A 25,592-nucleotide genomic window follows, 5' to 3' on the forward strand; every position below is an offset into this window, starting at 1 on the left:
ACCTGGTGATGGCACATGCTGCATGTGGACTTCAGGGGGCTGTGCTGCTTTAGCCTGCTTCACACTCCACTAGAAAACATGCCTTGTTCCTAAATGTGCTTCACAGGCACCCAGAGCAGGGTTTTGTGCCTAATCTCCATCTCCGGGAAAAGCTTTTAACCTTGGTGAAACATTGATGAAGTCAGTAATTATTTTATTGCAGCCATTTGATTTAAGCAGATTCCATGGTGTGGGGTCTCCAGGCTGATTCGCAGTTACAATTTGAAGGAACCAGGAGATCCCTGAGTACAAATAATGTCACAAATAATGTCCAGAGTGGGATTTAAGGCCTGATTCTGCCTCCTGCATTTCTCCTGGCTGTCAGGAATATCTGTGGTAACTTGAAGTGATGGATTCCTTCAGCATGAGGTTGGTGGAGTTGGACTCTGAGCGTTTCTGTGGGGCTGGGAGGTAATTTATGTAACGCTTTATGTAACAGCTTGCTGCCTTCAGCGCTTTGCATGTGCACAAATTCATCAGCCAAGCTCTTCCTGGAGGAGAATGTTTTCAAAGCAGGTGGTCTTGGTGGCTGCACAGCTCTGCAGCAAAAAATAGGTGTTTATTCTGAGGCAGGGTTGATGCAGAGATGATGGTTTTGGATGCCTGTGTTCCCAGGGGCAGATATTATGGTCTGCAGGTAAATACGTGGGACATCGCTGGTCCTGGAGGGGTTTTGGAGATGATCCAAGGCTGGGAGAGCTGGGAATGTTCACCTGGAGAGGAGAAGGCTCCAGGGCCCCTTGCATGGCCTGAAGGGGCTCCAGGAGAGCTGGAGAGGGACTGGGGACAAGGCCTGGAGGGACAGGACACAGGGAATGGCTCCCAGTGCCAGAGGGCTGTGGCATTCACATTCTCTGGAAAAATCCCTTTGCCCAGGATTTTGCTCCTGGGAAGCTGAGAAGCCTCAGAGAAAAGGAAAACAATTCTTATCTCATTTGCTTCTCCTGTGTTGTGCTCATGTTGAATGTGTTTGGGGATTGTTCACCCACAGGTGATTGTTGAACAATTCCATTTTCTGTGAATTGTTTTGACTCTTTGGCCAGTCAGGGCCAAGCTGTGTCAGGCTCTGGAGAGAGTCACGAGTTTCATTATTATCCTTTAGCCTTCTGTCTGTATCCTTTCTGTATTCTTTAGTATAGTTTAGCATTTTTTAATATAATATAGTATCATAAAACAATAAATGAGCCTTCTGAGAGCACAGAGTCAGATTCATCATTCCTGCCTTCGTTGGGACATTCCCAGCAAATACAATAGAGGGCAGGGATGCTGGGAATTGGGAATTCCTGGCTGGGAGGGTGGGGAGGCCCTAGCAGAGGTTGCCCAGAGAATCTCTGGCTGCCCCAGGATCTCTGGAAGTTCCAAGGCCTCTGTAGGGCACACAGGTCCCTCCTTGGTGGCTCTCCACGTTGGAAGTGCCAGTGAGAGCTTGGAACTCACGGAGCTCTTGGCTCCTGGTGCTGCTCCACATGCAGGGAATGGTTTTGCTGCTTTGCTGGGAGCCCCTGCCCTGGGCTTGAGAGAAAGATGGGAAGGACAGGCCTGGGCAAGCTTTTCTTAATGAGCTGCTTCTCCTTTGTGTGTTCAGAACTGGTTGTAAGTTTACATGGAAATATCTTTACGCCTCCAAGGGAAAGCAGCAGGCCCTGGCACTTCTGGGACTCAGCCCTTTGCCTTGGAAAAGCCAAGGAAAAAAAAGGAAAAAGCCCAAATTTCACATTTTAGGGTTCTATTAAAACCCCTGGTTCTCTGTGACCTTTGTATGCAGACCTTTTGTCCTTGTGAGGAGCCACCAGAGCCACCTGGCAGTGCCAGTGCTCCCAGGCTGGAGGTGAAGGCACCAGGGCTGGCTGGGACAGACAGGACAAAGGGCACCCATGGGACAAACCCAGGCTTGTCCTGTGCCTCTGGGCTGTCAGTCCAGTGGGTCATGGCAGGGACACTCAGGCTTACCACCTGGGAACTAATTAAAAATCAGGGCTAATGAGCTCAAGCTCGCTGGGCTAATCCTCCTGTGCATCCAGCTCTGTGGGGTGGACATCCCACACAGGGGACAAGAGGAAACAGCCTCAAGTTGCACCAGGAGAGGTTTAGGTTGGATATTAGGAGAAGGTTTTACCCAAAAAGGGTTGTTCAGTCACAGCACAGCTGCCCGGGGCAGTGCTGGAGTCCCCATCCCTGGAGGGATTTAAAAGCCACGTGGATGTGGCACTTGGGGACATGGGTGGCCTTGGCATCCTCTGCACCAGGTTGTGTTACACCTGTATCTGTGGCTCCTTTCCTCCTTAGCCTGGTTTTTCTTTGGTTTTGTTTTGGTTTTTTTTTCCTTGAAAGCACTTTCCCCTAAAAAAGCCCCACACCTGTTACTGAGGGAAATGTGAATTATCCCCCTCTCCCCTCCCCTGGTGTTTCCTGGGTTCTTCACTCCTCCATAAATGCTCATGAATGATTCAGGGAGCCCAGCACTGGCTTCCCTGCTGGCACCAGGATGGATTTTTCTGCTCCAGTGGTTCAGATTCCCTCCAGTTGTGGGGATGGAACCCCCTCACTCCTCCTTCTCTGTAGAAACACTGACAAGTTCTTCATTACTTCCTAATTAGCCAGACATCCCTTCTTATTAAAGATTAATTTTTTTAAAGGCAGTCATTATCTCAGCTCTTCCAAGGGTTATTGATTTATTCTTCTTCCTTTTTTATTAATGGATCTACAACCTCCTCATAATCCATCCAGTGCAGTGGTTTCCCTGCCTCTCATCCTCCTTTCCCTACACCATTAATGTAGGAAATAGATTTGTAGAAAATGTTTTAAAAGTTTGATAGAAGGTTTATATAGTGTGTATTTGTATGTAAATTTTGAGATAAGAAATGGTAACTTAGAAGTGATATGGATATTGATGAGAGAGAAATGGAATTGGAAATAAGTTTGGAAAGGTGGTTTTATAAATAAAATCAGATATTTTGGAGAACTAGAATTATGAAAGATGCATTGTAGTAGGAATTATGAAAAGTAATTTTAAATAATTAACTTCAAAGCATTTACAACATAATGTAGCTAAAGCTGATAGGCCAAGAACTGCTTATAATGTATTATAATTGGGAAATAGTTGGCTTCTGATAATAATAACATAAATTATACCATCTGTATTGTCTCACCCTTCACATGAGACTGAAAATGGAATAAAAGTTTTTAAACACCTCTCAGCTACCCCATCTGTGGGTCAGAACAGGGAATAATCCAACACATTCCCAGTCTCCTGCTGCCTTCAGTGCTTTTCTCCCTCAGTGCCTCTCTCAGGGCTTTATCTTCCTTGGGAATCTCACTCTGGGTTCCCAAGGGGCCATTTCCAAACATCTTCTGAGCTGCAGGGAGTGGGATTTCCAAGGAAAGCTTTGGGTTTGTTCTCCTGTGGCCATTCCAGCCCCCAGCCAGAGGAGGAAAAGGCTGTGAAATTCCTCCTGTGCCCAGTCTGCTCCCTGTCTCAGGCAGGATTTCTGTTTATTCTCAGCCTGGGAATGAGATGCTTTCCCATCTCTGGGAATCCGGCTCTCTCCATGTTTTGGAGCCTCTGTAATCCAGGCTGCCTTTCTGGGTATCTGCAGCACCAAATGCAGTCTGGTTGTTGTCACCTTTTGGGATTAATCCCAAATTTAGCCCTTTCCTGCCAGGGATGCTGGCATCCAGCTGCAGGGGCTCAGAGCCCAGTGCCTGGAGGAAGGGGTTAACAGAGAAGAAGAGCTGAATTAGTGTGTTTTTCCTGTGATTTCCTGCATTTGAGGGGAGCTCTGAGCTTCCTAGGTGTGTTTTCCTGGCAGCATCCACCCAATCCAGCCGTGCTGAGTGGTGCATTCCCAGCGCTCCAGTATCCATGGTGATGGCAAGGATTTCTGAAGGGCTGCTTTGAAGGAAGTGGGAAATCCTGGTCCTTGGACCTTCCCTTCAGTCTCTTGCAGAGAGCAGGACTGTGTGAGGCCCAGGGGGTCTGGAGTGGCCCTGCTCAGCTTTGTCCCCACTGAAACCACACTGGGTGACACGGTGGGAGCAGCTCTGCTCAAGGCAAAGATGGTCCTGGCAGGAAAAACCTCTTTTTTTTTCAGTCACACAGCTTTGGTCATAAAAAACTTCAGATTAGGAGTGACCTCAGAGCTCAACCTTGTGCCCTGAAGCAGCAGCAGTAACTGAAGGAGAGTTTTCCAGAGTGATTTGGGTTGGAAGGGACCTCAAATCCCATCCAGTGCCACCCCTGCCATGGCAGGGACACCTCCCACCATCCCAGGCTGCTCCAAACCCCATCCAGCCTGGCCTTGGGCACTGCCAGGGATCCAGGGACAGCCACAGCTGCTCTGGGAGTGCCATCCCAGCCCTTCCCCACTCTCACAGTCAGGAATTCCTTCCCAATCTCCCATCCATCCCTTCCTTCTGGCAGTGGGAGCCATTCCCTGTGTCCTGTCAGCTCTGCTGCTGAGAGCTCCACATCTTTCAGGCTGCCTGGAATCTTCCAGATCGTGTTTGTCCTGGCTGAAGGCACAGATCCAAAGTGACGCTCTCCAGGGAGCATTCCCCGTCCTGTTGGAAGGGGGAAGAAATACAGCAGAAAGACCAGGTGATCCGTATTTTCCTCCTCCTTCCTGCTGCTGTGTGAATGCAGCAATCTGATTAAAAGCAGCATAAAATTAGTGATAATGAGCTGACGTCCTGTTGCTGGTGAGCAGAGCAGAGATGTTGCAGTGGCTGTGTGCGGGTGGGTGACTCAGGTGGGCAGAGCTGCTGTTTCCTGGAGATGTGAGCGGGAGCTCAGGGAGCCTGCTGGGAATGCTCAGGTCCCTGAAATGTGTTTTGCTGCTGGCTCTGGGCATCCAGGTCGCAGCTAGAGTTTGAATGAGAGATGTGGGATTTGAGGCAGCTCTTCAAAATGCAGTTTGGTACATCCAAGATGTCCCAGCAGTCCAGGGTCGTGGGTGACAGAGCCTGTGCCTACAACTGTCAGCTCCAATAAATGCCTTTTTTTTTTCTTTTTTTTCCTTTTTTTTTTTAGCATCTTAATGCAGTAGAACTAATCCATACCTTAACTTTTATTTATAGCCTATCATAACTACTATAATTACCATATTCATGTTACATTCTTCAATCACTAAATTTAGTACATCGCAATTTAAGCTAGAAGATGCTTTTCAGGTTTTTTTTGCAGTAGAAAATTCTGAGACCTTTTTTTCTGCTTGCAACATCGGCAAGCTTGTGTACCTGTGTTATTTTTCTGCTTAGTAAAAACATCTTTTTGTTTGAGGTAAGTATATCCTTTAAGTCATAAAAACCCCTTCTCACTAACACACCCTTTGCCTCCTTGGTTAGCCAGTAAGACTAGCTCAGCAATTCTTTTTTATACATCAAAACTTGCTTCTATCTTTATTCCTTCTTCAGATTTTATGGTCAAAAGTCCTTCTGCTAAACATACGTATCTGTGAGACCTTCTTGCCAAACTTTCATCCTTCCCAGCAGGTCACACAGAGCACCTTGCGAGGTTGAACATTTCACTTTTGTGCTCCTCAGGCACTCGCCGTGGAGCACAAGCTTTAAAGCACTGGCCAAGAGCAATGTTGAGTGAAACACCAAAAATTCTGTTTGAAGAGAACCCACATCCTCCCAAAAACGTGCCAGACAAGCAGAGGGAGGGGCTTGCTGTGTGCCCGGAGGTCAGGTCAGGGGTGGTGGATTTTCCTGAGGAGATGATGGTGGTGATGGGCAGGGATTTATTTGGTCAAGTCGGTGCAAGGACTCAAAGGAGAACACAAAAAACACCCCGAAAAGGTGCTGTGAGCTGTCCTGAATGTTGGGAAAATTCCCAGAATCACTGGTTTGGAAGAGACCTTCAAGATCATCGAGTCCAACCCAGCCCCAACAGCTCAACTCAACCCTGGCGCCCAGTGCCACATCCAGGCTTTGTTAAACACACCCAGGGATGGTGACTGCACCACCTCCCCAGGCAGAACATTCCAGAACTTTATCACTTATTCATGCCAGCCCAGCCTCAGCTGGAGGATGGTGGTGGTGTGGGGCACCCAGGGATGGGGGTGATTGCAAACCATGGAAGGTGAGACCTCAGGAAAAGGCAGCAAGCTGGGCATGCACTGAGAGGAGGCTGGAGAGGGGATTGGGATGGTCTTCAAGCCTCAAGGAGGCTGGTGGGGGATTTGTGTTTCCATGGGTGAAGCAAGAAGTTTAGCACTTCAGTCCTAGCAGGGGAAATGTGGTTAAATTTACCCTTTTCCCACTTTGGATCGGGAATTTTGGCAAATGGGCAATGGGCTGAATGAGTGCCAATGACCCCAAACAGTGTCTCCCTCAACAGGAAGTAGCCAGAATCCCGTCAGGAATGGGAAACACGGTCTGAAGCTGATTTAGGTTTGAGCCAAGGGTGGAAATGACCAAATGCAGGCTGCAGTCATAAAATCATGGAATGGTTTGGGTTAGAAGTGACCTTAAAAGTCATCTACTCGAACCCCTTCCATGCTGATGCTGTTTCCCTTCACACCCCAGGCTGCTTTTCACAGTGGCACGTGGTTAAGAGAAGCAGCCAAAGGAACACACAGAGAAATCCACCTTTTGTACTTTTGTAGGGCTTTGGGTGTGTCCAAGGTAAGATTTGAGTGGGAGAGGAGAGACCTTTTGTTTGGCTCCTTCCCTTGGAAAAGGAAGACAAGATTTTGGGCGCAGCAGCCCATCCTTGGAGGCTGCAGCACTGAGGATTCTTCAGGAAGTGCCAGGAGATGAGTGCAAAGCCACTTGTGGGGATGCTGGAGGATGTTTGTGCTTCCTCCTGTCCAAGGGAAGTTCTGTGTGTCCACAGCCAAAGGGAATGAGATGCCATCTCCCATCTGTGCTTTGCAAACCTTCCTTGAGCTCAGTCCATGAGGAAATTGTGTAAAACCCCAGTTTTGGGCAGCAGCCAGAGAGGCAGAGGGAGCTGCTGGGATGGTGCAGAGCTGTGGTTTGGATGGCCAGGGACATCCTGCATAGGGGAGCTGTGGCTGTGGGACCTGCCTGGTGACAGCCAGGACATCAGCAGCTGCTCCTGCTGCCTGGAGTTGTGCCTTTGTGGGAAGCACCTGAGGCCTCCTTAGACCGAGACTGCCCCGGAACTGGCACTGGGAGAGGTGCCCAGTGTCACCCTGGTCACCTGTGGCAGAGCAGGGCTGGATTCCAGACCTCCTGGATGCCACATCACGGACAGGTTCAGGAGGAAGGGGCATCACTGGGCTGCCCTCTGTGGTGGGACTTCATAGCATCAAGGAATCCCAGAATGTTTGGGTTGGAAGGAGCCTTCAATCCCATCCCAGCCCTGCCATGGCAGGGACACCTTCCACTATCCCAAGGTGCTCCAAGCCCTGTCCAAGCTGGCCTTGGACACTTCCAGGAGTAGCCAGAGCTGCTCTGGGCATCCTGTGCCAGGGCCTCCCCACCCTCCCAGGGAAGAATTTCTTCCATGTATCAAACCTAAATCTCTCCTCTTTCAGCTGAAATCCATTCTACCTTGTCCTGTCCCTCCATCCCTTGCCCAAATCCCTCTCCAGCTCTCCTGGAGCCCCTTCAGGCCCTGCCAGGGGCTCTGAGCTCTCCCTGGAGCCTTCTCCACCTGGACCCCCCAGCTCTCCCAGTATTCGTGGTCACCACCCAGCCCTCACAGCCAGGGGATGTGTTCCTTCCCCTTATTGCCTCAGTGATTACTCAGAACTAGAGAATCCAATACAATTTGCATTTCTAAGCAATTAAATGTCAAAGCAAAGTCAAGATGCTGGCAAGCTGTCAAGGCTGTTTATGGCTGAGCCTGACTCTGGCACCCAGATGGTGATTAAAGCTGTAGGACAAGACAAAAGGATGGTCAGAACATTCCCTGCAGGAAGAGGAATTGCCCCACAGGGCTCTCAGCCCTGGGTTGGGGCCAGGAGTGGGGAAAAAATGATTGTTTATGCACTTAATCAGGTTTAAATTTAACTCCAAACAATGTAATCAGATTTCAAGACTTAATGCAATAATGGGATGGGAGAGCTGAAGTGTGAGTAACCACTGGAGTGGGGAGGCACTGATGGGATCGGAGCAGATGGAGCAGAATTTTAAGGCAGGAAGCAGCAGATCAGCAGTGTGCACGTTCCTGGGTGCCGGGCAGTGCCTGGAGCACGAACACTGCCTGGATGGAGATGGAGGAGAAGCTGCTTGGTGCTCACAGGCAGTGGTGGCTGCATCTGTGTATTCCTGTGCTAATTCTACCCCAAAAACTGGGCGTGCCCATCCCCTGACAGCTTTGTGGCCTTGCTTTGTGCCCAGCACCTTTATCCTGTACAGGACACAGACCTTGACCCATGAGATCATAACCTAAGCCTTTGCTTCCATGTTTTCCTCATCCACCATGGAGAAGAGCTGTGTCTGAGGAGATAGTGTTTGCCTGCTGGGACTTCCCTCACCACTTACAGCAACGTCCTCCAGATTTTTTTTTGAGTAAAAAGGTGCAGCAGTGATTTGTGTCCTTCAAATGCAGCAGGAACCAACCCTTTCCCCAGCACTGGAAGCGGTTTGGGTTGGAAGAAGTGGTTTGGTTTGGAAGTGGTTTGGTTTGGAAGTGGTTTGGGTTGGAGGTGGTTTAGGTTGGAAGTGGTTTCAGTTGGAAGAAGTCATTTAGGTTGGAAGAAGTGGTTTGGGTTGGGAGTGGTTTGGGTTGGGAATAGTTTAGTTTGGAAGTGGTTTAAGTTGGAATTGGTTTTGGTGGAAGTGGTTAGGGTTGGAAGTGGTTTGTGTTGGAAGTGGGTTAGACTGGAAGTGGTTTAGGTTGGAAAAAGTGGTTTGGATTGGGAGTGGTTTGAGTTGGAAGTGGTTTGGTTTGGGAATAGTTTAGGTTGGACAGGGTTTGGGTTGGAAGAAGGGGTTTGGGTTGGAAGTGGTTTATTTCAGAAGTGATTTAGGCTGGAAGTGGTTTGGGTTGGAAGTGGTTTGGGTTGGAAGAAGAGGTTTGGGTTGGGAATAGTTTAAGTTGGAAGTGGTTTAGGTTGGAATTGGTTTCGTTTGGAAGTTGTTTGAGTTGGAAGAAGTGCTTGGGTTGGGAGTGATTTGAGTTGGAATTGGTTTGGGTTGGGAATGGTTTCATTTGGAAGTGGTTTAGGTTGGACGTGGTTTAGGTTGGAAGAAGTAGTTTAGGTTGGAAGTGGTTTATTTCAGAAGTGATTTAGGCTGGAAATGTTTTGGGTTGGGGTGATTTAGATTGGAAGCGGTTTGGGTTGGATGTGGTTTAGGTTGGACATGGTTTGGGTTGGAATAGGTTTCGTTTGGAAGTGGTTTGGGTTGGGAATGGTTTGGGTTGGGAGTGGTTTAGTTTGGAAGTGGTTTTTGGTTGGAATTGGTTTTGTGGAAGTGGTTTCAGTTGGGAATGGTTTCATTTGGAAGTGGTTTAGGTTGGACGTGGTTTAGGTTGGAAGAAGTAGTTTAGGTTGGAATTGGTTTAGCTTGGAATTGGTTTAGTTCAGACATGGTTTAGGTTGGAAGAAGTGGTTTAGGTTGGAATTGGTTTAATTTGGAGGTGGTTTAAAGCTCCTTGACCTTCTCTGGCAGTCATTCCCCCAGTGCTCATTTGTCCTGCATAAATAGGAGCATTTCACAGCAGTCCCTGAGGAGCTCATTTCCTTCTGGATGAGCTCAAACCCTCTGGCACTCCTCAGGCCTGAAGCAGAAGGGAGGTCAAGTGGAGCAGTGGTTGTTTAGGGAGATGACAGCAGGTTGCTGAGGAAGAGAGAGGGGTTTGCTACCTCCAGGATGTAATTAAGGATGGCCATGACACCATCAGTGCTTCACATCGTACTTTTCGTGTTGTGGGACTCCTTGGGAAGAGCTGAGGTGCTGGACCATGGCTCAGTGCTCCTGAGCATCCTGTGAAAGTCTGCTTTGGTGTTTGTCATGGACAGAGGCTGCTCTGTCCCTAAGTTTTTGGGGGTTTTTTTTGTCTCTTAATTCTAAAACTGGTGGGAATTGATGCAAGAAACACAGAATGGTTTGGGTTGGAAGGGATCTCTTCAAGCCCATCCCATTCCAACCCTCTGCTCATGGCAGGCACATCTCCCACTATCCCAGGTGCTCCAAGCCCTGTCCAACCTGGCCTTGGACCCTGCCAGGGATCCAGGGGCAGCCACCCCCGTGCCAGGGCCTCTCCACCTTCAGAGGGAGGAATTCCTTCCCAATATCCCGTCTAAACCTACTCTCTGTGTGAATCCTCTGCTGAGGAAGTCAGTGCACAGCCAAGATCAGGAGGAATATTTCTCATTAGTGCCAGGTAATCATGGCAATGGATGCAGTTATAAGCAGCCTCAGGAAGCAGAGTTCAGCTTCTGGAGGAGGCCAGAAGGAACTGGCTCCTCAAGGAAGATCTCCCCCATCTCAGGCAGCCATGGAAAGAGCATTCCTGTTGTTCTTAAGGAGCACCAAATTCATTGCAGAGCCTTAATTAGAGAGAAAGGCCCTTAATGAAGCCAGAGCTGCATTTCCTGGGCAGGCTGCTTAGCAGCTAATCCCCCCAGCTGATCCCTGCTCCTTGTGGCATTTTCCCTTCATTCCTGAGCCTCAGAGCCCTGGATTCTCCTCACCACGGGGCAGCAGACAGAAGGGAGTGGGTATTAAAGACTCGGCTGTGCTGTCCTGAGCTCCAGGGTCAGCTCCAGGTGTTCCCTTGGTTCCTCCAGCGCTGCCCTCTGAGCTCACATCTCCCTCTGGGTCACCCTCCCAGGGCCCAGTGGCCACGCAAAAAATCCCAGTCTTCTCCAGGGACATCCCAGGGCACAGCAGAGAGGGATTTGGGATTAAATAGGGGGCAGTGGAGGAGGCTGAACAAAAGAAAACTGGATCAGAAGGATGTGGAGCTGCTGGAGACAGTCCAGAGGAGCCACGGAGCTGCTCCAAGGGCTGGAGCCAGGCTGGGAGAGCTGGGAATGTTCACCTGGGGAGCAGAAGGCTCCAGGGAGAGCTCAGAGCCCCTGGCAGGGCCTGAAGAGCTGGAGAGGGACTGGGGACAAGGCATGGAGGGACAGGACCCAGGGAATGGCTCCCAGTGCCAGAGGGCAGGGATGGATGGGAGATTGGGAGCTGGGAATTCCTCCTTGTGAGGGTGATGAGGAGCTGGCCCAGGGTGCCCAGAGCAGCTGGGGCTGCCCCTGGATCCCTGGAAGTGTCCAAGGCCAGGCCCCTGCAGGATCCCAGGACGCAAGGATCAGCCCTTGGGGCTCTTCTTGCCAGGGCTCAGCTCCCCAAAAAAGCCAGACTCAACATGGATTTGGAGTTCTCTTGTCCTGATTCTCCACCCTGATGTCTGCGAAGGGCTGCAGCACCTCCTCTCAGGGACACAACCTAAAACTTGGAGAGTAAATGTCATCACCAACTCACTCAGCAAGTGGATATTTGGAGTTTTTACTTTCTGTCCTTACCTTGTTTCCCCTCTCTGTGCCTGTGGGAGAGCAGCAGCTCCTGGCTGAGTTTTTCTCAGCATCCCTGTAACAGATCCTGCAGTTCTGTCTGTGCTTTCAAAGGGACCCGTGTCAGGTGCTGGCAGGGAAAAGCTAAGATCATTTTCTGTTGATCATTAATGAAGCAAACCAGGAATTAATTGGACAAAATCAAAGGGCTGTAGCGAGGAGCTTACATTTCTTCTCCCCAAAAATCAAAGCAAAGACTGGATCCTATATCAAAGCAAGGACAGAGAATCTTTAATACATCCTCACAGCCAGGAGCAGCCCGGGACATCCCATAACTCTGGTATTTGTTCAGTCCAAATACCAGGTACAGACAAGAAAGTCACATCAGTGATCCACACCGAGTGTCCCTGAGGGCAAAACTGACCTTGCTCAGCTTCAGCCAACCTGGAAGTTGGACTTGATGATCTTGGAAATCTCTTCCAACCTTTTAGTGATTCTAGAATTCATCCAGGAATCCCTTCTAGAGCAGCCCTTTTCCAGGGGGATGAGCTAAACCAAGGCTGATCCCACTGCAGTGCTTGGGGTGGGGAAGGTGACTGCAGCTCTGATGGAGTCTGGTAACTTCATCTGGTGTCTCCGTGGGTTTGGAAGGCTGGTATCTCTCAGGCCACTCGGGTTTGTGTCTTCTGCTGGGAAATTCACAGAATAATCACAGAATCACTGGAGTGGGGAGACCTTCAAGACCATCGAGTCCAACCCAGCCCCAGCAGCTCAGCTCAGCCCTGGCACCCAGTGCCACATCCAGGCTTTGTTAAACACACCCAGGGATGGTGACTGCACCACCTCCCCAGGCAGAACATTCCAGAACTTTATCACCCTTCCTGTAAAAAACTTCTTCCTAATATCCAAGCTGTTACCTCAACCTATTCTATCAACCAACATCCCAACCATGGCTTGAGGCTGTGTCCTCTGCTTCTGTCAGTGCTGCCTGGAGCAGGAGACCAACCCCAGCTGAGAGTTTTGCCTGCCTGGTTATTGTATTTGTGGGGTGCCTCATGGCAGGGAGGAATGATGCATCTGACTCCATGCTCTCAGAAGGCTCATTTATTATTTTATGATACTATATTATATTAAAGAATACTATACTAAAGAATACAGAAAGGATACAGACAGAAGGCTCAAAAGATAATAATGAAAACTCGTGACTCTCTCCAGAATCCAACACAGCTTGGCCCTGACTGGCCAAAGAGTCAAAACAATTCACACAAAACCAATGAAACAATCACCTGTGGGTGAACAATCCCCAAACACATTCCACATGAGCACAACACAGGAGAAGCAAATCAGATAATGATTGTTTTCCTTTTTCTCTGAGGCTTCTCAGTTCCCCAGGAGCAAAATCCTGGGCAAAGGGATTTTTTCAGAAAATGTGAATGTGACACCTGGTTTGCCCCTCAAAGAAACGGGATCAAAGAGCAGGGATGCTGGAATGTGGGGCTTCTGCTCATCCAGGCTTCTCCTAAATCCTGCTGAGGAATCACTGCAGGCTGCAGGGCACCAGCTGGCCTGGCCTGGGAGCCAGGCAGTGGCAGGTTCAGGTGAGCACAAGGATTCACAGCAGGAGCAAAACACTTTGCTGTTCCATTTCGCCTGTCCCTGCAGCATCCCGGGCATTCCAGCCAGGCCCTCATCCACATGGCTCCTGGCAGGAGGTCTGCAGCCCAGGCTTGTTCTTTCACAGCTCTGACATAACTATTATGTGCCTCAGAATCCGTGCCAAGAGAAGAATTGCTGAGTTTTACCCTCAATCTCCTGCTTCCAGGAGATTCCAGTGCCGGGCCCAGCCACCAAATAATTTTTAAAACATTTCAAATCTCCTTTCAGGGATGACCCCCAAACCTGGGGGCTGGTCAGGGTGTGGGGTGAGGGGCTCTGGGCAGCCAGCTGGCCTAGGCAAGTACAGATGGATGGCAGACACTGCCACTGCTGCATTGTCACTGTCACCAGGCTGAATAAAACACTAAATCCAGCGTGGCCTGGGAGCAGGCAGAGCACCCCCAGGGCCAGGAGACCCCACATGGGAGGCAGTGAAAGGGTTTTAGTAAGGTCATGCTTGAAAAGAATCTGTCCTTGTTTTATTTCCAGGCTGGAGCTTTTGAATCAGTTCTGCCTGCTGAGGGAACACAGTGCCCCTGTGTGTGCCTGAACAAAGCCAGGCCAGGGCCATCTGTGCACCCCAGTGACAGCACACGGGGCTGGGGCTTCAGCTCTGCCTGGGCACTGCCAGCACCACCCCACAGGGAGCTCAGGGCACCCGAAGGTGTGAGGAATTTTGGAAATAATTCAATTTATTTTTAATAAATTTTTACCATTTATTTTTCTTTCTTCATAGGCAGGAAGGGTGAGCTGGGTTCACATCTTCACTGCATGGTTCAGAATTCCCTTTTAAGGATTTATTGACCAATAAAACACCAGCAGCAGGGATATTTATGGTTTTGACCCAGTCCTTAAATATTTCTTCTTATGTACCCATGCTGCAGGGTGAGCTTTCTTAGCCAATCCTGTTATGGCACACAAACCCATGGTGCTGCATTCTGAACTCCTTGTTCACCTCTGGAACTGCTTTTATTTCTCTATGTTAAACTCTGAACTTTCTTCCTCTTAACTTTAAACTACAAATCCACATTGTCACTTCCAGCACCTCAGTTTGGGAGCCTTTTCCCAGGTCTGACAGAGCTGCTCTCCCAGGGGCTGTTCCACCTGAGGATTGACATTTCATCTCCCTCCTGCACACCCCAGATTCCCTGGGGTGACTGCAGTGAAGGAGGAGAATCAAGGCTCCTGTGGAATGCAGCAGGGGAGTGGGATCCATTCCTAAAAATTCCTTTTTCTCCTACAGTTTGCACCCAGGAGCTGTGCTCACAAACCTGCCTCTGTCTGATGACAAGTGTAGCCTCTTCCTTGATTTATTCCTTGATTTGCAGCTTTCTGGCAGGCTGGGATCACATCTTCTTGTGGAAAACCAGGAAAACCTGAGCTGGAGCCATGTCAAATGCTCAGCAGCAGTGGTGGAGCTTTGGGAGAGGGACAGTTCAGACCCATGGCCTGTTCCTGTCCCCTGCTTTGGCTCAGTTACAGATATTTGCAGCTGAGATTGCAGAATCACAGCAGTAAGGAGTGGTTTGGGTTGGAAGGGATGTTCAGGACCAGCTCCTTCCATCCCACTTCTGTGGAATTCACATTTTCTGGAAAAATCCCTTCGCCCAGGATTTTTCTCCTGGGAAGTTGAGGAGCCTCAGAGAAAAAGGAAAACAATAATTATCCGATTTGCTTCTCCTGTGTTGTGCTCATGTGGAATGTGTTTGGGGATTGTTCACCCACAGGTGATTGTTCCATTGGTTTCTGTGAGTTGTTTGGATTCTTTGGCCAGTCAGGGCCAAGCTGTGCTGGATTCTGGAGAGGGTCACAAGTTTTCATTATTATCTTTTGAGCCTTCTGTGAGTATCCTTTCTGTATTCTTCAGTATAGTTTAGTATAGCATTCTTTAATATAATATAGATCATAAAGTAATAAATGAGCCTTCTGAGAACATGGAATCAGATTCATCATTCCTCCCTGCCACACGGCACCCCTCAAATACAAAACACTTCCACCTAGTCCAGGGTGCTGCAAGCCCCATCCAGCCTGGCCTTCAGCTGCAGAGGGACTGGGGACAAGGCATGGAGGGACAGGAACCAGGGAATGGCTCCCAGTGCCAGAGGGCAGAGCTGGATGGCACATTGGGAATTGGGAATTCCTGGCTGGGCTGGAATTCCCAGAGCAGCTGTGGCTGCCCCTGGATCCCTGGAGTGCCCAAGGCCAGGTCCCTGCAGGTCCCAGGACATGGCACTGTCTGACCCCTCGAGTCTCAAGGGGCAGGTTCAGCCCAGGCTGCAGCTCCTGGTTTCTTTCCAGAGGCAGCCTTGAATCCAGAAGTCAGGCACTGGAGCCAAAAGCCAATTAGCAGCAGTTTAGCTTCATCAACTTCCTGACTGAATGTGAGTTTTAATTAAACATCCCATTTTAATTAGGCAGCCATCACGTACAGGGCGCTGGCCTCAAGATTCAAAGGCTGCAGGTCCTGTGCCTTAATTAAAAGCAAGGCTGACATGAGTTCAGCTCCAGCATCTGTGACAGCTCCTGATCCTGTGGAGGGCAGAAGCTGTTCCCAGCTGTTCTGCTCCTGCCCTGCCATGGTGTTCCCTCTCCTCTTGTACTTCCAGAGGGGTGCTGCAGTGGAGGAGCTGGCTGGGAGGTGACTTGGCTGGAAGGAGAGAAGAGGCAGGGGGTGGTTGGGGTGTCACAGCAGGTGCTGGGCTCTTGGTGTGATGCCAAGAGCTCTTTGGGGGTGAGTTTTGCTCAGTTTGTAGCAGCTGAACGTGACCCCAGGTGTGCCCAGGTGGGCAAAGAGGCCAAAGGCACCTGGCTTGCACCAGGCACGGTGTGGCCACAGGAGCAGGGCAGTGCCTGTCCCCTGTGCTGGCACTGCTGAGGCACCTCCAGCCCTGGGGACAGCTCTGGGCTCCACATGGAGAGGACACTGAGGGGCTGGAGCGTGTCCAGAGAAGGGAATGGAGCCCCAGGAGAGGCTGAGGGAGCTGGGAAGGGGCTCAGCCTGGAGCAAAGGAGGCTCAGGGGGCCCTTGTGGCTCTGCACAGCTCCTGCCAGGAGGGGACAGCCGGGGGGGGGTCGGACTGTGCTCCCAGGGAACAGGGACAGGACAAAGGGAAAACATCTCAGGTTTCACCAGGGGAGGTTCAGGTTGGATATTTGGGGAAATTTCTTCATGGAAAGGGCGGTTAGGCACTGGAAAAAGCTTCCCAGGGCAGTGCTGGAGTCCCCATCCCTGGAGGGATTTAAAAGTCACATGGATGTGGCACTTGGGGACATGGCTCAGTGGTGGCCTTGGCAGTGCTGGGGAACAGTTGGACTCCATGATCTCAGAGGGCTTTTCCAACTTTAACAAATCTGTGATTTTATGATCCTGCCCGGTGCCAGAGCCTGCAAACAAGCTGGGTTTGAAATGGGATCAAGTTCCTCACCCCTGCTGGTGTCCAACACCAGTGGAGTGAGGCTTGTCCAGATGGAGCTGTCACACCCACCCAGCACCCAGTGCCTCCAAAAATAACCAGCCCAGCTCCTTCCTTACTGTATTTGTGGGGTGCCCTGTGGCAGGGAGGAATGATGAATCTGACTCCATGTTCTCAGAAGGCTCATTTATTACTTTATGATCTATATTATATTAAAAAAATGCTATACTAAATGGTACTGAAGAATACAGAAAGGATACAGACAGAAGGCTAAAAAGATAATAATGAAACTCGTGACTCTCTCCAGAGCCCTGACACAGCTTGGCCCTGACTGGCCAAAGAGTGAGAACAATTCACACAAAACCAATGGAACAATCACCTGTGGGTGAACAATCCCCAAACACATTCCACATGAGCACAACACAGGAGAAGCAAATGAGATAAGAATTGTTTTCTTTTTTCTCTGAGGCTTCTCAGCTTCCCAGGAGAAAGTCCTGGGCGAAGGGATTTTTCCAGAAAATGTGAATGTGACACCTCTTCACCTCCAAGCCAGCGTGCATGAGCTCCATCACAGGAGCTGGGTTGTACAGGAGGAAAACCAGAGTGCTTCTGCCAATGCAGAGTTCAAATGATGCTTTTCTTTGTTTCTTGGAGCCTGCTCAGCTCTCCTGAGCCCTCAGCTGCTGTATGTGCAGGGAATGCCCCGACGAAGGCAGGATTGGTGAATCTGACTCCATGTTCTCAGAAGGCTCATTTATTGTTTTATTTCACTATATTGTATTACAAAATACTATACTAACTGCACTAAAGAATACAGAAAGGATACTGACAGAAGGCTAAAAAGATAATAATGAAAACTTGTGACTCTTTCCAGAGTCTTGACACAGCTTGGTTGGCACTGACTGGCCAAAGAGTGAAAACAACTCACGCCAGAATCCAATGAAACAATCACCTGTGGGCAAACTACCCCCAAACACATTCCACACAGGAGAAGCCAATGAGATAAGAATTGTTTTCCTTTTCTCTGAGGCTTCTCAGCTTCCCAGGAGCAAAATCCTGGGCAAAGGGATTTTTCCAGAGAATGTGAATGCCACCCTCAGCCTTCTGCACCGGCTGCTGCCATCCCTGTGCTGGGACAAGGGAGAATCAGAGAGTGACAGAAATGCCTTTGTCAGCCGTGCCTGGGAAGGAGGAGGGTTATGGAGCTATTAGTGAGCACAAAGAGAGGCCAGATTCTCTCCTAAGTGCTCTGGGGACACAGAGATTTAAATGCTTAGCTCCCATTAATGCTAATGTGAATCGCTGAGGTCTCTTCTTGCTGCCTTGGACTGAGAGCACTGAAAAAAGAAGGCAGCTTTCCACAAAGGATAAATTCCCTTGATTTTAAGGCACCGGGAAATGGGATTTTTCTTCATTTCACACTCATTAATTTCCCTGCCTGTGCTGGTTGAGGGCTGGGCTCAGCTCTGTTCCAGCACAGGGGAGCTGGATGCCCACTGGGTGATCCCATGGATGGTGTCCCCAGAGCAGGATTCCCGACCCCAAAAAGCCACAACGATTTTGGTGTCACGTGGAGATGCAAAGTGCAGCATTCCAGGCTGTGGCAGTGTGTCAGAAATATTCAGTTATTTGAATATATCACACAGTATTCCTCTTGTGGAGGACTCCAGTGCCTAAAGGGGCTCCAGGAGAGCTGGAGAGGGACTTGGGACAAGGGATGAAGTGACAGGACACAGGGAATGGCTTCCACTCTGGGAGACCCATCTGGAGATGGGAATGAAGCTCCTGCTGGTGCAATGCCAAACCTTGGAGCTCCTGTGTGCAGTGAGCAACCTCCCATGTTTAGCAACTGGCCTTAAAATTCTGGAAGGATTACACTTTTCAGACTGGATAATGCTCTTCCCTCACTTGCACTGGAGGCATCAGGAATACCTGGAGCAGAGGGAAGGGCTGAGCTGGGGCAGGGGTGCAGTGAGCCCACAGGCAGGGATGCTCTGAGCTGATGGACCATCTTTTTGTGGGGGCTCCAAGCTTGCTGCACCGGGGGAGCTGCTGTGCTGCGAGGCTGGGGGTGCCTGGGGTGAAGGAACCTCCATGGACAACGCACACAGGCACCACAGAGCTCTTACTAAATTTTAAGCCCACTTTTAAAAAGCTTTCCCATCAGGAAAGCCTCAAAGAGTTATGTTGATCTAAAGATACCCTTTATGAAATTCATATTAATGGTAAAAAAAAGCCTTTTAAAGACTTTAAAGGGAAAAAACAACCCAACATGCTGCAATTTTAATGAGGAGCTTGTAAACACAACCAACCCCTGCTGATTTTTTCCATTAATTGCCTGTGTTATCAGGGACCTGGGCCCTGCAGCAACACAGCTCTCAGCAAAACACCTTGCTGGGCTTGGAGCATCTTCCCAAACCCAGGAGGGCTGAGGAAGGTGATGGAGGCTTTGGAGGAGGCAGGGCTGGGTTGTCCCTGCAGGGCTCTAACCTTGCCTGGGGGAGGGAGGAGGGACGGGGGGGACCTGCTGAGCTGATCTAGCAATCCCATTTTTATTAGAGATGCATTCCCTGATTAGCTCCACATCCTAAGGATAAATTACAAAGGAAATGCAGGAAGCACTCGGGTGAGATTAAACTCTCCCTCCCGGGGAAGCTGCAGCGAGGTCATTTTCTGGGCCATTATTTCTGAGCCATTAAAGGGTTGCCACGGCTCTCCTCGGTAGCAATGCTGGGTTTTGCTCTTGATTTCAGCCCAGAAAGAGCAGAGCCCCTCCGTGTTGTATTTGTGGGGTTCCCAGATGAAGGAAGGAGTGATGAATCTGACTCCATGTTTTTAGAAGGCTGATTTATTACTTTATGATGCTATATTATATTAAAGAATGCCACACTAAAGCATACTAAAGGATACGGAAAGGATACAGACAGAAGGCTAAAATATAATAATGAAAACTCGTTACTCTCTCCAGAGCCTGACCCAGCTTGGCCCTGACTGGCCAATGAGTCAAAACAATTCACATGAAACCAATGAAACAATCACCTGTGGGTGAACAATCCCCAAACACATTCCACATGAGCACAACACAGGAGAAGCAAATGAGATAAGAATTGTTTTCCTTTTTCTCTGAGGCTTCTCAGTTCCCCAGGAGCAAAATCCTGGGCAAAGGGATTTTTCCAGAAAATGTGACTGTGACACTTCTCCCCCTTCCCATCTCACTTCCCATCTCCCACACTGGCATCCGGGGGGCACAGCACTGCTGGGAAGGGGTGCCAGCCCAGTGCCCACATCCTGATCTCTGGAAGGATGGGCACAGTAGATTTTTGGAGATTTGGGGACAAATCAACCACCTTCCCAGCTCCCTTCTGTGTCTGCTTCAAAGAAAGATCACCCCCCAAAACCCACGGGGTGTTTGCAGCCAATTTGCAGCCCACAAAAGAGGCAAAATCTCTCCCAGAGGAAAATTGCTGAGGGTGATTTGGCCAGCTCTTGAGATAATCTACACACTGCTGTGATGGCAGGAGGGGGAGATTGGGAAGATTCCTGAGTGAATGTTCAGAAAGAGCCGTGGAAATGAAAAAGAAAAAGCATTTGATGAACATAATGATTGTTATTACCACCTTCTGCTGCTCAGGGCTAGGGCTGTGGGAGTGTTCCCACTCCAAAGGGAGAAGGAGCAGTCAGTATTTTGCAGGAAGACCTTGACCTTCTGTTGGATTATGGTTTTTTCTGACCCAGAGATAGGGTAGCTGAGAGGTGTTTAAAAACTTTAATTCCATTTTCAGTCTCATGTGAAGAGTGAGACAGGACAGATGTTATAATTCCCACCATCACAATCAGAAGCTAATTATTTCCTAATTACAATGCACTATAAGTGTTTCTTGACCTATCAGCCTTTGCCACACCATGCTGTAAATGCCTTAAAGCCAATCTTCTAAAATTACCCCTCATAAGTCCTACTACAATGCATCTTCCACAGTTCTATTTCTCCAGAGTATCCAGTCTTTTTTAGCAAAGCCATCCTTTCAAACTTGTTTCTAGTTCCATTTCTCTCTCAACAATCTCCATCCTATTCCATGACACTTCTAAATCACCATTTCTTATCTCAAAGTTTACATACAGATACACTCTACATAAACCTTCTGTCAAGCTTTAAGAATTTCCTATAAATCCATTTCCCCCATCTTCACTTCCAGGAGGCTTTGGGTGATTTTCAGTCTGACTGGGGTGGCCTGACCTGTGTTCCCAGCAGAAAGGGGTCAGACCCTACAGAATTTTTGCTGATTCCCTGGAGGACACAGATCCAGGGGAGGGAACAAATGGCTCACTGTGAGAGCCAGGGTGGATGTGGCTTGTCCCTGATCACCCAGGGAAGCCTTTGGACGAGGTGGACACTGGATATCTGCTTCCCAAAGCCAGGGCATGATGGTTAACCCTCCTTTTCCTCTCCTTGCACTCAGGCACACCTTGGTGGGAGGCTGGAGGCAGTGCTGGGCTGCAGCCCATCCCCAGCCCAAATCCCACACAATCCTATCTCTTTGTTGAAAACCATTAGGTGGGCCCATTTCAGACCAAATTAAACCTCCACCTGGTCTCTTACATCTTGTGGGTGTCCAGTCCATCAGCTGCATTGCAGGAGCTCTGATCTGGGTGTGGTGGGAGAATCTGCCCATGTTGTTCTTGGTTTTCCCTTGTTTTTCCCTCATTTCCATGGATTTTCCTGATTGTCACAAGTTCTGTTCCTGCCTGTTGGTTCCATGACTTAGGGAGGGACCTCTGTGGAGTCAGTTGTGTTTGATGAGTCCTGGACATGGAAATGACCTTGCTCTTTGTTTGCCCTGCAGAGCCAGCTCTCCCAAGCCCTGAACGGATTGTCCGACAGAGCCAAGGAGGCAAAGGAATTCCTGGTCCAGCTCCGCAACATGGTGCAGCAAATCCAGGTACTGAGTCTGCAGGCTGAGAAACTGCCCCTTCCCACCAGGATGAGCCATCCCCTCTCCCTCTTCCCAGGCTTGGTTGGGTGGAGCTCTCCCAGAGGAACCTCATTTTCCATATTGCCCCCCTGAACCCTCCCCAGAACTGCTGCTCATGGAGGGAACAGCAGAGTCCTGAGCCCTTCCCATCTCTGCCATGGGTGGATCCAAACCTGTTCCTCACCTGCCACTGATGCCTCAGGGTTTAGCTTTCATATTTTTACATTCTGTGCTGCTTTAGTGTGTGGGTCTGGGTTCACATCAGGGGATGCTGAGCTCTCTGCACAGAGCAGGGAGACAAAACAATTCCTGCTCCAGCTGGGCAGGGCACCAAGGACAAAAATCTCAGGCCCAAGAGCACAGACAACGTGGGCTGGAGAGAGAAAAACAAGCAGGGTGGGAGTGCCTGGGCTAAAGCTGGAACGGGACAATGAACTGCAAGGTGCAAATGGAGCAGAGCTGAGCCAAGGGAGAGACCCCGGGAGCGCTCGTGCATTTTGGGACCATTTTGGTTCCTCTTGGGGGCAGCCCTGGCTGGGCTCTTGTGCTGCCCAAGGTGGATCCATGGAGGAGATGCTTTGAATAAATCCCTGCTTTATTCTGTGACTCGACCCAGCCTCTGCTCCAGGGCAGCCTGCTCAAGGCATCGCCACCTCCACATTTTCCACCATCCCAGGCCCTAGGGATCCCACATCCGATGCTGTGGATTCGTGGGGGGCAATGGTGCAGCTCCACGTGCAAAAATGCCCCCTGTGCCACCCTAAAAAAGGAAAATCCAGTTTTCCAGCTGACCTGGGGATGTTCCCTGGGCACTGACTCCCTCTGTGCCCCACAGGAGAACAGCGTGGAGTTCGAGGCCTGCCTGGTGGCCCAGTGTGACGCCCTCATCGATGCCCTCAACAGAAGGAAAGCCCAGCTGCTGTCCCGGGTCAACAAGGAGCATGAGCACAAACTGAAGGTGAGCCTGAAGATGCTGTTTTTTTGGGGAGCTCATTCCTTTTCCATGTGAATTCCATCTTGCTGCAGATGCCCAGCCCGCTCACAGTGTGTCCCTGACAAAGTGCTGCTTCCTCCAGGTGGTTTCCACTGAGTTGTTTGGTTCATTTCTAGTCCTTAAGTCAGCAGAACCATGTGTCCAGCATGGAAAATTGCTTTGTTTATATCACATTTTGTTCCCAAGCCTCTGAAATGATCCTGCAGGGTCTGCTTGTACTTTCTGCTGAAGTCCTGAGCCACTTGGTATCCTGAGTTGTCACCAGGAGCAGGATTGGCTCTGATTTCTCTGCTGTCATGGCCTCGGGGTGGTGGTGGCACTGAGATTTGTGGTGTTGGGGAGCAGAGGTGCAGCTCAGTGGAAGCTGTGGGAATGGGCTCCTGGTTTGTGTCATCCCCACTGTCACCACACCACTGATTCCCACTTTCCAGCTGATGTGGGAAGCAAAGGAGCAGATCTCACCTGGGAGCAGTGGAAAGGTGCAGCCATGCCCAGGATTGTAGGACGAGGGGGTTGCACCCTGGCCATCAGTGATGGAGTCCAGCTGAGGGGTGTCACACCCACATTTGGGATTCCTCTTCTGAGGTCATTTCAACGTTCTGCCTTCTGTGTCTCTTGACCTTGCTTTGGGCCACCCAGGAGGCTGCCAGAGGGGTTCCTGGACCTGCCTAAAACGAGGGTGAAGGCCACCAGTCCTGTCTGCATGCAGACCATGGGCAGCACGAGGGCATTTCCACGGGAGAGGGACAAAGGCAGCTTTGTGGGACCGAGCCCACCATCAGTGCTCATTGCCAATTGCAGCAAAGCACAACCCCAAACAGCCACAGCACACAGGGGACCCCCAGTGCCTGGTGGGCTCCCTTTCCCTCATCCCCTTCAGGGCATGGTTAATTAAACCTTCACAAAGCCAGGCAGCACAAAGCAATTTCCCTGCTCAGCACAACCCACAGAGGCCTTTGGCTGTAGGAGTGGATCTGCATCCCACTGCTTGCTCCTGTCCATGGATCTGCATCCCACTGCTTGCTCCTGTCCATGGATCTGCATCCCACTGATTGTCCTGTCCATGGATCTGCATCCCACTGTTTGCTCTTGTCCATGGATCTGCATCCCACTGCTTGCTCCTGTCCATGGATCTGCATCCCACTGCTTGTTCCATCCATGGATCTGCATCCCACTGCTTGTTCTGTCCATGGATCTGCATCCCACTGCTTGCTCCTGTCCATGGATCTGCATCCCACTGTTTGCTCCTGTCCATGGATCTGCATCCCACTGCTTGCTCCTGCCCATGGATCTGCATCCCACTGCTTGCTCCTGCCCATGGATCTGCATCCCACTGCTTGCTCCTGTCCATGGATCTGCATCCCACTGTTTGCTCCTCTCCATGGATCTGCATCCCACTGCTTGTTCTGTTCCATCCATGGATCTCCATCCCACTGCTTGTTCTGTCCATGGATCTCCATCCCACGCTTGTTCTGTTCCATCCATGGATCTCCATCCCATGCTTGTCCTGTCCATGGATCTGCATCCCACTGCTTGTCCTGTCCATGGATCTGCATCCCACTGCTTGTTCTGTTCCATCCATGGATCTCCATCCCACTGCTTGTTCTGTCCATGGATCTCCATCCCACGCTTGTTCTGTCCACGAATCTCCATCCCACTGCTCGCTCCTGTCCTATGGCCTCCATCCCACCCCCATCCACCCTCAGTATAAGCTGGGCTTTGTCATTGGCCAGGCTGGTCCTTAAAACAAGAACCAGCCCCTGGGTTTGTGACTGGACTCTTAAATTAGCCCTGGAGCCTCCCTCCCTGAAGCTCCTCAGCTCCACGTGCCATGGGAAGGGCAGGAAGGACTCTCTGGTGCCCTGGCAGATGTGGCACCTGGCTGGGGATGAGGACTGAGCCTCATCCAGGTAGAATCAAAATCATGGTTTGGGTTGGAAGGGACCTTAAAGCTCATCCAGTGCCACCCCTGCCCTGGGCAGGGACACCTTCCACCATCCCAGGCTGCTCCAAACCCTGTCCAGCCTGGCCTTGGGCACTTCCAGGGATGCAGGGGCAGCCCCAGCTGCTCTGGGCACCCTGTGCCAGGGCCTCCCAGCCAGGAATTCCTTCCTCATGGCTCTTCTAAACTCCCCCCTGGAGTGGGTGAAGCTGCAGTGAGTTACACTCACTCTGAGGTGACCCTGGGCCCATTTCCATCTGCGGATAAGCAGGAGGTCACCTCCTGGCCTGTGCTTCAGTGGAGCTGTCAGCAGGGTGAGTCCTGCAGGGCTGTGGGGTTTGTCCTGGCCCATGTTCAGGACAGGAACATCCTTCGGCTCCTGACTTGTGCTGGGACCTCAATCCTTTCCTGGCCTGTCCTGGGTGTCACTGTCCCGTCCTGGAGCATCTCCCGCTAGGAGATGAGTGTCCAGTGAGCCTTGGCAGTGCCAGGGAGCCCTTTCAGGTCCCAGCTGGTGGCTCCAGCAGCCGGCACGGAGCCGCAGTGTCCTGGCTCCTGTCCTGGAGTCTCCCTGGGCTGCCGCTCCTGCCCAGTGGGATTTTGGCCATCCTGGCGCCGTGGGATGGAGGGAGGAGGAGAAGCACAGGGCACAGAGCCCTGGCACAGAGCCACGGGCACCTCTCAGGACACGTTCCCAGCCCCAGTTCCCATCCCCGTGTGGCTGGCGCCTGGATTTGGGGTGGGTTTGGCTTTGGGACAGCCCTGCTTTGCCCTGACACAATTCCATGGAGGCAGGCACAGATCCAGGGCTGACTCTGGGCCAGCACTAATTGCTGCACAGCAGGGAGAGGCTTGTGAGGACACCAGCTTGGGAGGGACATCTCCCTGCCCTTCTGCAGCCTCCCACCATAGCTGGATTCAAGACTGAGAACCCGGGCTTTAAAAACCAACATCTGGAGGAGCTCTGGGGCCGGGGCAGCTCCTCCTGCAGGACAGACCTCCCTGGGTGTTCTTCCCATTGCTGGCCTGGTTTTCAGAGGAGCACTGGGGTCTTTCCTGAGGGGTGATGTCCTCCAGATGGGCAGGTTTGTGCAGGGGACACAGAGGCTTCCCTGGAAGAAATCTCTCTTTAGCCCACCACAC

The 25,592-nt window shown here is 50.6% G+C and overlaps 1 protein-coding gene across 7 annotated transcripts in view; it reads left to right on the forward strand.

The window, feature by feature from the left end:
* TRIM9 (tripartite motif containing 9) overlaps positions 1 to 25,592 on the forward strand; it is a 66,048-nt gene that overhangs the window by 13,344 nt on the left and 27,112 nt on the right. For all 7 annotated transcript variants that reach the window (XM_038138180.1, XM_038138181.1, XM_038138183.1 and 4 more), the window contains exons 2-3: positions 21,385 to 21,480; positions 22,349 to 22,471. In XM_038138180.1, the coding sequence (XP_037994108.1) occupies positions 21,385 to 21,480; positions 22,349 to 22,471 (219 nt within the window). The remainder of the gene's footprint in view (positions 1 to 21,384; positions 21,481 to 22,348; positions 22,472 to 25,592) is intronic.

Source organism: Motacilla alba, chromosome 5 (genome assembly GCF_015832195.1).
Source record: "Motacilla alba alba isolate MOTALB_02 chromosome 5, Motacilla_alba_V1.0_pri, whole genome shotgun sequence".
NCBI lineage: Eukaryota > Metazoa > Chordata > Aves > Passeriformes > Motacillidae > Motacilla > Motacilla alba.